General features: G+C 37.2%; 2 protein-coding genes across 5 annotated transcripts in view; both read left to right on the forward strand.

Annotated features, from left to right (window-relative positions):
• Positions 1–3,805, forward strand: part of hrasb (HRas proto-oncogene, GTPase b) — a 61,652-nt gene extending 57,847 nt beyond the window's left edge. For all 4 annotated transcript variants that reach the window (XM_056746829.1, XM_056746839.1, XM_056746846.1 and 1 more), the window contains 5 exons: positions 1,576–1,707; positions 1,928–2,106; positions 2,213–2,372; positions 3,042–3,165; positions 3,341–3,805. In XM_056746829.1, coding sequence (XP_056602807.1) covers positions 1,597–1,707; positions 1,928–2,106; positions 2,213–2,372; positions 3,042–3,161 — 570 coding nt within the window. In that variant the 5' untranslated portion in view covers positions 1,576–1,596 and the 3' untranslated portion in view covers positions 3,162–3,165; positions 3,341–3,805. The remainder of the gene's footprint in view (positions 1–1,575; positions 1,708–1,927; positions 2,107–2,212; positions 2,373–3,041; positions 3,166–3,340) is intronic.
• A 4,543-nt stretch (positions 3,806–8,348) lies between these two features.
• Positions 8,349–12,458, forward strand: tsg101b (tumor susceptibility 101b). The gene is made up of 10 exons (XM_056748669.1): positions 8,349–8,529; positions 8,601–8,688; positions 9,007–9,072; positions 9,224–9,387; positions 9,512–9,638; positions 9,722–9,782; positions 10,160–10,257; positions 10,416–10,618; positions 11,082–11,321; positions 11,405–12,458. The coding sequence occupies exons 1-10, from the start codon at positions 8,485–8,487 to the stop codon at positions 11,492–11,494; spliced, it is 1,182 nt and encodes a 393-aa protein (XP_056604647.1). The 5' UTR covers positions 8,349–8,484; the 3' UTR covers positions 11,495–12,458.
• The last annotated feature ends 2,213 nt before the right edge of the window (positions 12,459–14,671 follow it).

Below are 14,671 nucleotides of genomic sequence, written 5' to 3' on the forward strand. Positions count from 1 at the left end.
GTATATTCATTTAAACCAACAGATGTGCATTTAGCAACATTCGACTAGACTTGTTTTTGTATTCAAATGGATTTTGGGACGTTTTTGAAACTAATATTATGTGGTGCTCATTGTATTGTACAGAAGAGATGGGCTCACCTAAACGACCACGTTGTTTACATCCTGCTGTCTGAGAAATCAATAATGTTATGTGGTGATGTCATTGTATTCCAGCAATAATGGGAGAAATGAAAGTTACTTTGTTATATATAGAAAGAGAAAGGAAGCAGAATTCCTCATAATGACGTAACATTTTTAGCAAGCACAATTAGTTATAACTTTTAGAATTTAGTGATTAAGAGACATTTAGAGATGATTAAAGTCTTGAAATGGGTGACATCAAGATGCACTGTGTAATAAGTCAGATGTTATTAATCTTACTCATCAAACTCTAGACAACTCAGAATTAGAGACATAATCGGCCAGAATCTAAAGACTAAAGATATGTTGTTCTATTGGAAAAGATGTACAAAACTTGAATTATAGATGACAGGGCTCAAGGCATTACAGCTTATATTTAAGCAAGGCACAATATTATTAGATTTCTCAGGTGATGGTGCAAAACAGGCAGAGATGCTAAAAATAGATCTTCAAATGGAATACTTGATGCAGTGTCCAGCTTGACCGATGCATTATAGAAGTGTACACGTTTTTGAACAACCCTATTTACGAGTAATAACGTGGTTATTTAAGTCTTTTGTTGATAAGGGCTTAAAAACGATAAATCACTTCATCAAGAATAAAAGTATAGTTCTGTGTACTGTGCATATTCCTTTTGTATTCATATTTGGGGAATATTTACTATTTGTAAATAAATATGTATTTATTTATATTTGTCAGTAGTTTAAATAATGTATATACATGTTTATTAATTTTGATTTTTTTCATAAATAAATTCATTTATGTTTTTGTTTTTATAAATACACAATTAATATGCACGGTACACATGCATATATTATGTAAACAACATCTTTTATTGTGGATGCAATTAATTGTTTGACAGTCCTATTGTAGTTACTGTACTTTATCTTTACAGAAAATTGTAGATGGAATGTGTTCAATGTATTATAAGACATACATGTCACACATAATAAATTAAATATTAATGTAAATTACTACATTGGATAACTTTCTGAATAATCGAACTGTAAATTTGTATTTTATTGACTATATTATGGTTGCCAGAATTTCAGATTATGTTTGGAAAGAATGGGATCACACAGATTGTAAACTAAACACATTCTACATCAAGTCCAGAGTGCATACGAGTAACACCACTGTACAATTGAACATCTTTTTATTTAATGTAGACAATTTTTACTTGGCAGCCTAAATACATATTGAAAAATACACTTTGAATACTTAAAAGTATTAAAATGATTCAATTCAAGAAGAAGTTTGGATAGAGATGGTTAGCATTCCATTACATGTTCACTGTGTGGTACTGTTGTGTAACTGTTTTAAGTGTGTCATTTACTGTCATAATTTACCTGTTTATTTGTACCCGTTTCCTTGTTCCCTCTTGCTTCTCCTCAGCCTCTGACGCCAGCAGAAATAATGACAGAATATAAATTAGTGGTGGTGGGTGCAGGTGGTGTGGGCAAGAGTGCTTTGACCATCCAACTCATTCAGAATCACTTTGTTGATGAATACGACCCAACCATTGAGGTACGCCAAAACTCAATTTGATTAAAGGAAGATTTGTAGTCACGTAACCACTTCACCTTATATAATTTGAAAGACCTTTTAGCATTCTGAGGGTGAATTTTTGCCTCCGCTGTGGTTTAATAGTTCACAACTTTCTTTCATAAACCAATAACAATATATTTTAATATTCAGCAAAATATCTTATGTTGGAAAATACTTTGTAAGCTGTTGTTTCTTGCAGGACTCATACAGGAAGCAGGTGGTGATTGATGGAGAAACGTGTCTTTTGGATATCCTGGACACTGCAGGTCAGGAGGAGTACAGTGCAATGAGAGACCAATACATGAGGACTGGAGAAGGTTTTCTTTGTGTCTTTGCCATCAACAATACCAAGTCTTTCGAGGACATTCATCAGTACAGGTTAAATTACAGGAACTTATACAACCATTTATATGCTGCTTATTTAAATTGCATATTATTTATGGCGTGCTATAAATGTTTATTTTTCTTGTAATGATTTCATAAGGGAACAGATTAAGAGGGTGAAAGACTCTGATGATGTGCCTATGGTGCTTGTGGGTAATAAATGTGATCTACCAGCCCGCACTGTGGACACAAGACAAGCCCAGGAACTTGCCCGTAGCTATGGTATACCATACATTGAAACCTCAGCTAAAACTAGACAGGTTAGAAGCATCTTTATTTTCATGTTAAAGGGGTCATATGACACGGCTTAAACAATTTTTATAGTTTGTTTTAGATGTAATGCAATGTGTTGACACGATTTAAGGTTACAAAACTTACTGTGCATGTTTGTATCTCCTCTTTGCCCCGCCTCTCTGAAACGCCAATTTTTTTCAAAGCTCATCGCTCTGAAAAGCGAGGTGTGCTATGATTGGCCAGTTAACCATTGCGTAGTGAATGGTCCAATACTGCAAACATGTGACGGAATGTAATGCCTCTTACCATATTTGGAACATCAGGTTCCAAAGCAATTGTACTGACAGGTACACCCACCTTACTTGCGTATATATTTGGGCGGTCTTAGTCAAATCATACCATGAACTGACGTAGATTTGTGGGGGTTTGGTTAGATGAGGCGTTTCAGGAAGGTATTGGTGAGCATTCGCTTTAAGATAGAATGCATCTTTTGTTCTGACACTTTAATTTTTGCAATTTTACGTGTCTAATACATGCATGGGCAACTTATAGAACACCTAAGACACAGAAAAACACATATTCGCGTCATATGTCCACTTTAAAGTACATTTCCATGGGGCAAAATGCATGAAAGTCATCACAGGCGTTATATTAGACACAAAGCCCTAATAATTGGTGTGTGTTTCTCCAAATAGGGAGTGGAAGATGCTTTTTACACACTTGTCCGTGAAATTAGGCAACACAAGCTGAGGAAACTGAACCCTCCAGATGACAATGGCCAAGACTGCATGAATTGCCGCTGTGTGGTGTCATGATCTGGTAAATGCTTTATTCGGAACATTTTAGTGTAGGATTCCAACCATGCGACTAAGTATTAAGCTAAGAGTGACTCACAACAGCCTAAACATACACACATGTACACACACTGTTGAGTCACAATTAAGTAATTGTGTGCTGCCATTCATGTGTTCAATTTCGCCTATTCTCTTTGCAGTAATTGTGCGTCAGATGGCTTTTAGAGCGGTGCAGCCTTCGAGACCGCAAACGCTGCAACCCCTTCACAGAAGCTGGACATTAGAGCAGGCTGTTTATAAGGGAAACCCTTATTCTGGCACTCGGAACTCGTGCAGTCTTCCTAGGAGCGCCCCTGTTTTTCCTCTTTATAGGGGATGAAAGTTGTACCTCAATTTAATGGTCTCAACACTGGAGTTTCTACGACTGGATGAAAGCTGACACATATTTAGATTTAACCGACTATTTACTCTTAACTGGAAGTAATAACCCAGAAAATAACCTCATGTATTGCTTATCAGCTGTGGATTTTAGAGAAACACTTAAAAAGACCAAACGGAGGGGCGATATCACTGCATCAGTTAGATAAGTTTATGTCTGAATGTGAGAAAGATAATATTTGTATTGTCCTTTGTTTAGACGACATCTAATAAATTGTACATAATCATTGGTGTTCATTGGTTTTGCAAAGAGGATTTGTATTATCATGCAGTGTGTTTATCACAGGTTACAGTGCAATAGATCATGATGTTGATTAAAAGGTACAGTAATCCTTTTGCACATGGTATAGAACATGCCTTATGAAATAATCGGTATTCTTTGTAAGCATTTTGTTTTTAATGAGCCCAAATTCTTATTGGGTATCTATATGTGATTCTTTAATGACTGTGATGGACATGTGTATAGTTTGAAAATGTCTGCATTGGCTGAAGAACTCAGCACATCTCAGAATAACCACACCTGTCAGGCAACTAGACACAAACCTACCTTAAAAGCATTTCTTAATATTACCAAGCACTGTGCTGTAACCTTAAAACTTCAAGTCCTTTATAATACTAAATTGTACCCTTTGCCTTATTTCTGTCAGTGATAAATCCCTGATGTTGGTGTCATGAAAAACATCAAACTTAAACTGTGCACTTCAAATTATAAAAAGATCCATGTTTTCATTTAATGGTCTACACATTTAATGGATACATCTGTCAGGCACCACATTGATTGTATTATATTTGAATTGTAAATAATCATATTTAAAAACTTGTCGATAGTAATACACACCATGTTTGTTAGCAAGTAACAACAGGTTGCCTTTTAATTGGACAGATGAGTCTATCATGGCTTTCTCTTTTTCAAAAGCTCGAAACAACTTTTTCTTGCAAGGTTATAGATTTAAAATCCCAATAAACATCTACTAACTTCCATGAATCTTTGTAATATGCTTGAACAGAGTGTCTTCTCTTCACGGCTAAATTTTTTTTTTGATAGACTGTGGAGTGTGTTATACTCAAAGAGTCTATTGATTGTTCTCAAGGACGTGGGTGAATATGATTCTCTCTTCAAATTACAAGTCAGTAGCCATGGATATGACCTCCAATGGTTTCTCTCAGAAGTCTGTGTCCAGACCGTATTTATAGATTTTCTCCATACTTTTATGTGCTGACACTGACAGGTAGTTTGATAGCTGCCACATGATGAATATAGTTTTTTCCTGGTTGATGGGCATTTCCCATAACGGTGTCAAACACAAGACCAAAGTCATTATTCTGATCCTGATACTTCAAATGCTGCTATTAAATTAGCAAGGTTTTTTGTGTTAGTGTTGTGGGTTTATACAAAGAAATTGGAAAATTGAAAAGCTTTTTTATTATTAAATAGCTGTGTTGAACTTGTTATGAAAAAGCATATTGCTCGTCGCAATTAATACTTAAAATATGATTCAATTCAATTCAATTCAAGTTTATTTATATAGCGCTTTTCACAATGTGTATTGTTTCAAAGCAGCTTTACAGGGGCAAACAGGAAAAACAGAAAAGTTAAAACAGTACAGTGCATGGTATTTATACAACGAGTAAGTTCATTCTAATAAATAACATCTAATTTCTAAATAAATAAATGAATGAATGCAGTCTCCCGGTGAGCAGGCCAACACTGCCCTGCTGTGGCGAGGAACCCAAACTCCAATGATTGATTAATGGAGAAAAAAACCTCGGGAGAAACCAGGCTCAACCGGGAGGGCCAGATCCCCTCTGACGTGTCATAGCTGCACTCAGACTGGTGACATGTGATTTTAGTTTAGCATTTAATACCAAATATTGTAACTTCAGCATTAATAAGACAAATAGTCCGTCTTTGCTCTTGGTTGGGGATGTAGTGGTCTGAGCTGGGATGGTACGATGGTCATATTTCTCTTGGCAGCTGGTGGAATTGCCTTAGATGGAGCTGGGATGGTCAGTCAGTCTGCAGCTGTATCTGGTGTAATCTCAAATTGGGGATGGGCATCTGTCGGTCGTCTGGACATGGTGGAACTTCTTCCTACCTCGGGATGGGCATCTGTCGGTCGTCTGGACATGGTGGAACTTCTTCCTACCTCGGGATGGGCATCCCGAGGCAGAGGCGGAAAGAGAATAAAGAGAATAATTAGCGTAGCTGCTGTTCATTAACTATGCATTAAGTGAAAGCTTGGCTGAAAAGATGTGTCTTTAATCTAGATTTAAATAGGGAGAGTGTGTCTGACCCTCGAATAGTATCAGGAAGGCTATTCCAGAGTTTAGGTGCTACGTATGAGAAAGCTCGTCCACCTTTGGTGGATTTTGTTATTCTAGGTATTGTCAAAAGTCCTAAGTTTTGAGATCTCAGCGAGCGTGATGGTTTGTAACGTGATAAAAGCTCGGTTAAGTAAGTAGGTGCTAAACCGTTCAGGGCTTTGTAAGTAATTAAAATAATTTTAAAATCAATGCGATACTTAATGGGTAGCCAGTGAAGCGATGATAAAACTGGGGTTATGTGATCGTATTTTCTTGACCTAGTAAGAACTCTGGCAGCTGCATTCTGAACTAACTGTAGTTTGTTTATCGATGATACAGGACAACCACTAAGTAGAGCATTACAATAGTCAAGCCGTGAGGTCACAAATGCATGAACAAGCTTTTCTGCGTCTGCAACACATAAACTATTTCGTAATTTGGCAACATTTCTAAGGTGGAAGAAGGCTGTTTTTGTGATATTTGAGATGTGATTTTTAAATGACAGGTTGCCGTCTAATATAACGCCTAGGTCTTTAACTGTATTTGTTGGAGTAACAGTGCAGCTTTCAATTTGCAGGCTGTAATCGGAGATATCCGGTTTACTTAATTTTGGTGCTATAAGTAATATTTCTGTTTTGCTAGAGTTTAAAAGGAGGAAATTACTAGTCATCCAATGTTTTATGTCCTCGATGCACTCTGCCAGTTTGGATAGCTTAAAGGAATCATCTGGTCTTGATGAGATATATAGCTGAGTATCATCTGCATAACAGTGGAAGCTAATTCCATGTTTTCTAATAATGTTGCCGAGGGGCAGCATGTATATGGAGAAAAGCAAGGGTCCTAAAACCGATCCCTGAGGTAATCCATAATTGACTTGCGTAAGATTTGACGATTTCCCATTTAAATGGACGTATTGATATCGGTCTGTTAAGTAAGATCTGAACCATTGCAGTGCCTGTCCCTGAATACCGATATAATGGTGTAAACGATCTAGTAGTATTTTATGGTCTACAGTATCGAAAGCAGCACTAAGGTCAAGCAGGACTAAGAGTGAGATGTTTCCTTTATCTGAAGCAATAAGAAGGTCATTTGTAATTCTAACGAGCGCAGTTTCAGTGCTGTGATGCGGTCTAAAGCCAGACTGAAACTTTTCGTGCATGTCATTATTTTGTAGGAAGGTACACAGTTGAGTTGACACTACTTTTTCTAGTATTTTAGACAAGTACGGGAGATTTGAAATTGGTCTATAGCTTCCAAGTTCATTTGGGTCTAAATTTGTTTTTTTGATAAGAGGCTTAATTACAGCCAGTTTAAAAGGTCCTGGGACATGTCCTAGATTAATAGACGAGTTGATTATGTTACAAATGGGCTCAATTACAGCAGGTAGTAACTCTTTTAATAAAGTAGTCGGAATGGGGTCTAATAAGCATGTCGTCGGTTTGGATGTTGCAATAATTTTAATTAAATCTTCCTGATTTATAGGAGAAAAACACTCTAGCTTTTCTTTTTGATATGAATTTTGTAGTAACTTAATTTTTCTAATTTTATGTCCATTTTATTGGAATAAACATTATATCATAACAGAGGTGTGCCTACCGTTATGTCTATAAATAATGTGATAAATGAATGTGTCAAAATAAACCGATATTTGCATTTTATATGAAACATCAGGGGCCAGTTGCAAAAACATCACAGTCTAATCAGTCTTACTTTTCATATTTCAATTACACCAATCTACATTTTTATGTTACTGACTTGAAGAAGTTATGACCAGTCTTGAAGAAAACATTAGGTGACTTAACTTGTAAGACAAGTCATAAAGGAATAGTTCACCCAAAACTGAAAATTCTGTCATCATTTACTCACCCTCATGTTTTTTTATTAATATTATTTTTTGTATTATTATTTTTATTATTATTTTTTTGTTTACTCAATTTGTGTTCCCTCCTGGATTTATTTATTATTTGTGTCAACAATGTGCTGTTTGTTCTGTTTACCTGGCAGTTTTGTACATGTGAATTGTTTAATAAAAAAATAAAATAAAAAAAATTACACTATCCTGACGACGAAATTTGCGTCACGCGCGCTGTACGCTGTCCCCAGCGTACGCGTACAAAGGGAGCTATACTTCGGCCTTTAGCCGTTTATGCAACCGAACGCAGAACATTTTCAGGACTTTTTTGCCTAGTTGAATTATTTTACATAGACTAATTTGGTTATTTTAATTTAAGATCTGGTCACAGATTGCAATATGCAAAAAAATAATTTATAAAGACGAGCACAAAAAAGCAGTAGCACCTCCTGCCATGTAGCTCCACACATAGAAAGGTTTGAGCAGCAGACTGATTACATCAAAGTACCGCGTGAGCATGATTCTTCACTCGCTCTCGCGGCACTTTGATGTCATAAGGCGATCAGTCTGCGCAGCGCCGTCTGACTGGAGCGTCATCGGTCACCTGCCCGGAAATGACCTAATGGTTTCCAGCTGTTGTGATTGTTTCATAGCGAGCGATGACTTATATCAATAAAACAACTAAACACTTCAACTAAAAGGCGAAGTATAGCCCTTCTTGTTACCACTTTAGTTTAATTGTTTTAAAATATGGCGGGTGCGAATGAATTGTCTTTACGGAAACTGCTGTCAAAGGTATGTTGAACTTTAGACGTGACCAGAACCTGAAATTGTACATTTTGTATTTACAGTTGTTGTTTTTACAGCTTTATAAATACAGAGATCTCACCGTACGCGACGTAACAAACGTGACGTCTCAGTACAAAGATCTTAAACCTTTGATGGACAACTACGGTAAGAGTTGCTATGCCTCTAAACATATCTTGAAACTTAAACTAGCCTTAACCTACCTGGGAACGCGTTACATTCTACGATATCAAATCAGGTGCGTTTATATGAACCATAGGCAAACCTTTAAAGTAAAATGGATGCTGAAACTTATCATTTAACGTTAACGTGTCAATAAAGACTTTCCCCTTGTCAAACTGACTGCAATAAGGGGCAAGTCAGTACATTTGTGTGAATTTGGACGTTGTGGAAATGTTACGTATAAGTCTTTTCGAAGTGATCAATCATATTGATGTTGCAATAATGTAGCTTTCTCTATTCCAGTGTTCAATGATGGTTCCAACAAAGAGCTGCTGAGTCTTACAGGAACAGTGCCAGTAAGCTACCGAGGTATAGAGAGCAATGCTGTGTTTTTTTTATCTTATAGATTCTGTAATTGTTTGTGACACCGTTAGAGGATAAGCCTTACAAATCCCTGCTATGAACATAGTAACTACTACAGTTCAGTTGTAACTTTTTTTACTGGTTTCTTTATATGTAGGAAATGTGTATAATATTCCCGTCTGCCTCTGGCTCCTCGACACCTATCCCTACAATCCTCCCATCTGTTTTGTCAAACCTACAAGTGCCATGATGATAAAAACAGGGAAACATGTGGATGCTAATGGAAAGATTTACCTCCCGTACCTGCATGAATGGAAAGCTGTGAGTCTGTTAGATTTTTATTGGTGACTGTGACCATTATTTTATGACCATGATTATTATTGGAGCACCATGTTTTAAGTGCAGACAATACTCTAAAGTTTTGTTTATTGGTCCTCTTCTTTAGCCACAATCAGATTTGTTAGGACTGATCCAGGTGATTGTTGTGGTGTTTGGAGAGGAGCCACCAGTCTTCTCACGGCCGAGCACTCAGTCACCCTTCCCAGCATTCCCAGCAGCAGGGCCACCTAACAGTGAGTGTAAAGTAGTTAATCTAAATTGTGTGAAGTGTTTAAACAACATTATAGACTATTATAATACATCAAATGTTTTTCAGATTTTTATATGCCAAATACACCAGGCCTGCCATTTGGTCAAAGTCTGACTTCCAATCCGGGGTAAGTACTCTCAAGTGTCAACAAGTCACTGTGTATAATAATTTATTCTAATGGTGGTGGAATGAAATTCTCATATTTTGTGGAGAAAATATAACTAACCTCAATACAGAGCGGTGAGCAGTTGAAATGTAACGTACATGTATCATTAAGTCCCTGCTGATTTCTGCCTCTATTTATAAGCAGGCTTATATGTTGGGTAAAAATTTGAATAAAGTCTGGATACTGTAGGTCTCAATTTTGGCTTGTGGCTTGTGATCATCACATTCCCACTTGTCTCACAGCTTAGCTACCAACACCCATGTACAGTGGCTTTTGTAGGTTTTTTTTTCACATTGTTGCATTGGCCAGTTCCATGTATTTTCTTGTCTTTCTGCCAGTGGATTTCAGGGCTATCCTTATCCTGCTGCAGTGTCTGCTTATCCCACAACACCAGTTCCTTCTCCCTATACTCCAGTGTCTACTGTCACTACAGTGGGTGAGCAAACATACAGTATTATATGTCCAATAGTAGTGAAATCAAAAGTGGATTAAAAAAAGTCGATCATTACATACAATTATTACAAAAAAGCAAATTAAATACCACAAAATAGTTTGCTCTTATGAAGACTTGTTGATTTCATCTCTGCGCTACAGGTCCCGGCCGTGATGCTACCATTGGAGAAGACACGATTCGTGTGTCTTTAGTGTCTGCTGTCAGCGACAAGTTGCGCTGGAGGATGAAAGAAGAGATGGATCGAGCTCAGGCAGAGCTTGATGCTCTGAAAAGAACAGAGGAGGACCTGAAGAAGGGACATCAGAAGCTGGAGGAGATGGTGACCAAACTAGATCTTGAGATGGTACAGTGTAAACATTTAAAATGATATTGTAATTGTATTTGCAAATTACCGCAAAACATTGTCCGCCCCAACTCATAATGAGATTTGCCCTTATCAAATGTACATTATTAGGTTAACAATTAATTATAACGGGTAATAATGCCCCTCGATGTTTGCAACCACTTGAATAGGCATGGATTCCAAAAAACTGATAATAAATGTTATTCCAGCATGATTTGAAGAAAGCGAGGAAGTCTGACCTTTTGTAAACAGTTAACAACATTTCTTTCCTATTTACACTTAAAAGAGAAAATACAGAAAGCGAAATAATACAGAATATTTATAAATTGTATGTCAATTTTTAAAAGTAACATTCTTAAAAAGTATTTTTTTCTAGTTTATAAATTAATTTTTAAATCCCAGCTTTTTTATGTCACTTTGATATGAGGGTATCTGCCTTGTAACTTCTTCCATTGTATTGCAGGCTGATGTGGACAAAAACATTGACCTCCTTAAGTGTAAAGATGAAGAAATGACCGCAGCTCTGGAAAAGATGGAGAACCAGTCAGAGGACAATGACATTGATGATGTCATTTCACCCACTGCTCCCCTTTATAAGCAGATTCTGAACCTCTATGCAGAGGAAAATGCAATAGAAGACACTATATTCTATCTGGGAGAAGCATTACGCAGAAATGTTATTGACTTGGACATTTTTCTAAAGGTAAGTCCTAAGCCCTTCTCTCTTTCATTTCGCCAAACTGTAAATATTAGCCATAAGAATTGTGTCTGTGTGGTTGTTTGCAGCATGTGAGGCTTCTCTCCAGAAAACAGTTCCAGTTACGAGCCTTAATGCAGAAGGCCCGGAAAATAGCAGGTTTCAGTGACCTGTACTGACCTTGCTGCTCAACATTGTATAACAGTTACCCTGTATTTTCTGTAGTGGGAGCACTGAGCTTTTTTCCAAACCGTATTTAACCAAGGTGTTTATAAGTATATAACAGTTTAACTACAACCTTACTAGGACCAAAACCTAAAATCTCTGTGAAACAGAGTGGGAAGTTTACATCCATAATATTCTTAGTAGTAACTGACAACGAGTGCATTGAATCACTTTATGTGCTTAGAAATAAACGTATATACAATGAAGTGACCTTTATCAATTTTACCCTGGTAGAGGGGGTGAAATGAAGGACGGAAATCAACCAGTTTTTTGCTCAGCTAAGCGCTTTAGCATAGCCTTATGAAAACAGCAATCGTTGCACTTTTTGTAACTTGTGCCTCATTTATCCAAGTGTCTTTTCTGATATAGGGTAAAGGGACGTATTCTGGGAATTACATGCAACCTGAATGTTTGTCTTGTTTCTCTATTTGATTTTCATGTACGTGTACTACATTCTCTTACAATCAGCACTTTTTGATGTTTTAATAAGTCTTGTAACCTCTCAGAATGTTATAATACATTCCAATGATCTTTCTCCACAGTTGTCAGACATACAGTAATTACTCCTGTTTACAGTCATTTTGTCAATTAACCTGAATGTAAATGAGAGTACCATTAAACTAAGGGATAAATGGGTCATGCACAACGCACATAATATTGCTGAATTTTTTTATTGAACTGTTGTATATCTTTTTGATCAATTTAAACCAGAAAGTATGAAGGGAACTCTATTGCATGTCTTTGCAATAATGTGTTTGTGTTGAATAAGTTGGAATTGTAACTACATTCCAATCATGAAGTGTTTATTTACGGCCACGGTGAAAAATAATTTATAAAAATTCTTATTCCGCTAATCTGTTGAAGGTATAAGGGTATTTTTATAAAGTGTATATCTGAAATAAAATCAGTACATCAGAAGATTGCTGTCCTTGTCTATGAAATACTGTAAATTCCACAAAAAAAGAAAAACAATTCCAGATTTTTTTTTTTGGTCAAGATGCTGGAAACTGGAAATTTTAAGGTCTAGAAACAGTATTACATTTGTGCTCTGAGTACAAACCCATGTCTATCATGATAACCACAGTGGGCTTCATGTCATTCCTCACTTGACTGGAAAATGTGTATCTTCTACCTTACGTGACCCTTTTACCTGTGATGTGTGATATTGCATATTGTGTGCCTCCTTTTACCTTGCGTCGGCTTACACAAGCATACAGTCTCCAGCTCAAACTGTCCCGGTTTGACCATCAGAAATTTCATTTCACAGATGATGGACTTCAGCTTCTAATCCAGCAGCTGTGAAGGCGGGCAGGACCGGCCAACTGTTTCAACTCTAATCAGCTTTTATTGCACATGGGAGAAAGAAACGGCCCACCACCACTGGAACCTGTGCTGTTCTCAATTTGAGTTTGGGTTGGGGGGACAAGAGATGTGTAGAGGCTAGATGTGATGTTAAATCTAATTCACTGATAGCTGCTAGGCAGTGATGTGTCAGCAGGTGGAGATGTTAGAGCTAATGGGCCTGTCATAGTCGCAAACTTCAATCACTCACCTTTAGAGTAAACCCTCATAACAGCCTGTCTCCTTAAACCCCACACTCTCTGACTTGCCTCACATTCCAATGTAGATTTCTTTTTTAAATCTTGGTTGATGTTCTGTTCGTCATATTTATATTTTCTCAATCGCTTGCAGTGGCACTACTGATTGATAACCTTCTCGCGTCCTTTTCTGAACGGATTACAACCACTTCCAGTGTTTTTATCACAGGGGTGGTAAACAGTCATGTTTGATTTACTGTGGCGTGTATTTGATGTACTATCTCAGATCGGGCCTGTAAACACTCGACAAAAATCTCATAAAAAAACACAGTGCCCACAAATATCTTTATGGGGCTTAATGTGTCACCTTGGCTTTGGCGATTTTTAAAGGCCACTGTGTGAGGCAGACTAGCCTGGTGCTGGTGTTCATTGGCTGTCAGGTCACCACCATTGCTTTCAGCTGGAGTGATTGTTGTGCCCTGCGGTGACAATGCGAACCTGAAACATTGATGGTCTGTCTTCTGAAAGCCCATCATGTGAGAATGTTATAGGTTTTCTTCCTTCTGACAGCCTGTTGACCTCAGTTTAAGTAAGCTCTCTGGGCAAAACCCAGGGCAATGTTTTTTCGGTTGAACTGACCAATGTGGATCCCCAGATGGTCCTCATATCAGTGCGATATATCTAAGATATCTTTAAACACAGTATTGAAAAATCAGTTTTGTTACAAAGAGAGGGCCTCAAATCTATCCAAACACATAAGACTTTTGAAATGATAGCGGGGTGAAATTTGCTCATGGCTGCATTTGAGCAGGTCAAATGCATTACAAAAAAATCATATCATTTATAGGTTCTGGTTGGGAAGAAGGATCTTGAGAAATTCTTTATGTATTATCAGATTACAATGCAATTACTGCAACCAACTCACACTCTTCGGGACAAACATCATTGCAATACACAAATAGTTGCTGTTAAAGGTAATAAGAGAGTTATGTTGCCCTGGAGTTGTGTTCTGCATTTAGTCAAGGGTCAACTGGAACCTGGGCTGATGTAATTGCATTGATCTGAAGGGTCTACTACAATAACAACGCAGCATTCTGTGTTAGCCACTGTGCAATTATTTAGGCAGCGCAGACTTAATTATCGCTGCTTGCACCAGAGTCTCCCTCTAATTGCTAACAATTTGTGCCTTATGTAGTAATTATTTACCCCAGAAACATCTCTCTCTAATTATAATTAAGGATGAGCAGTATATATATTTATTCTCTCCCAAGCCTACTTTATGCAGTTTGAACTTAATGAGCTGCTCAAAAGATTCTCTCTCATGTTCTTCGTTTCTGAATCAGAACAAAGTTTTAGCGCAGAATCATGTGCTGCTAGATGGCAACCATCTGATACCTGTAAGTATGGCAATTTAATGAATGCAAGTAGGCTACCACATTTCCACCCACAAACTAAAGTGAGCAGCTAAATGCAAGATCATGAATATTTAGATGATGTGTAAGTAGGTCTGTAAGCCCGAATGCTGATGATGTTTGTATCCATAAACAAAAGATGGTGGCCCTAATAACTTTATTTACAAAGCACAAATAATAA

The sequence above is a fragment of the Triplophysa dalaica genome, chromosome 1 (genome assembly GCF_015846415.1).
Source record: "Triplophysa dalaica isolate WHDGS20190420 chromosome 1, ASM1584641v1, whole genome shotgun sequence".
Taxonomy (NCBI): Eukaryota; Metazoa; Chordata; class Actinopteri; order Cypriniformes; family Nemacheilidae; genus Triplophysa; species Triplophysa dalaica.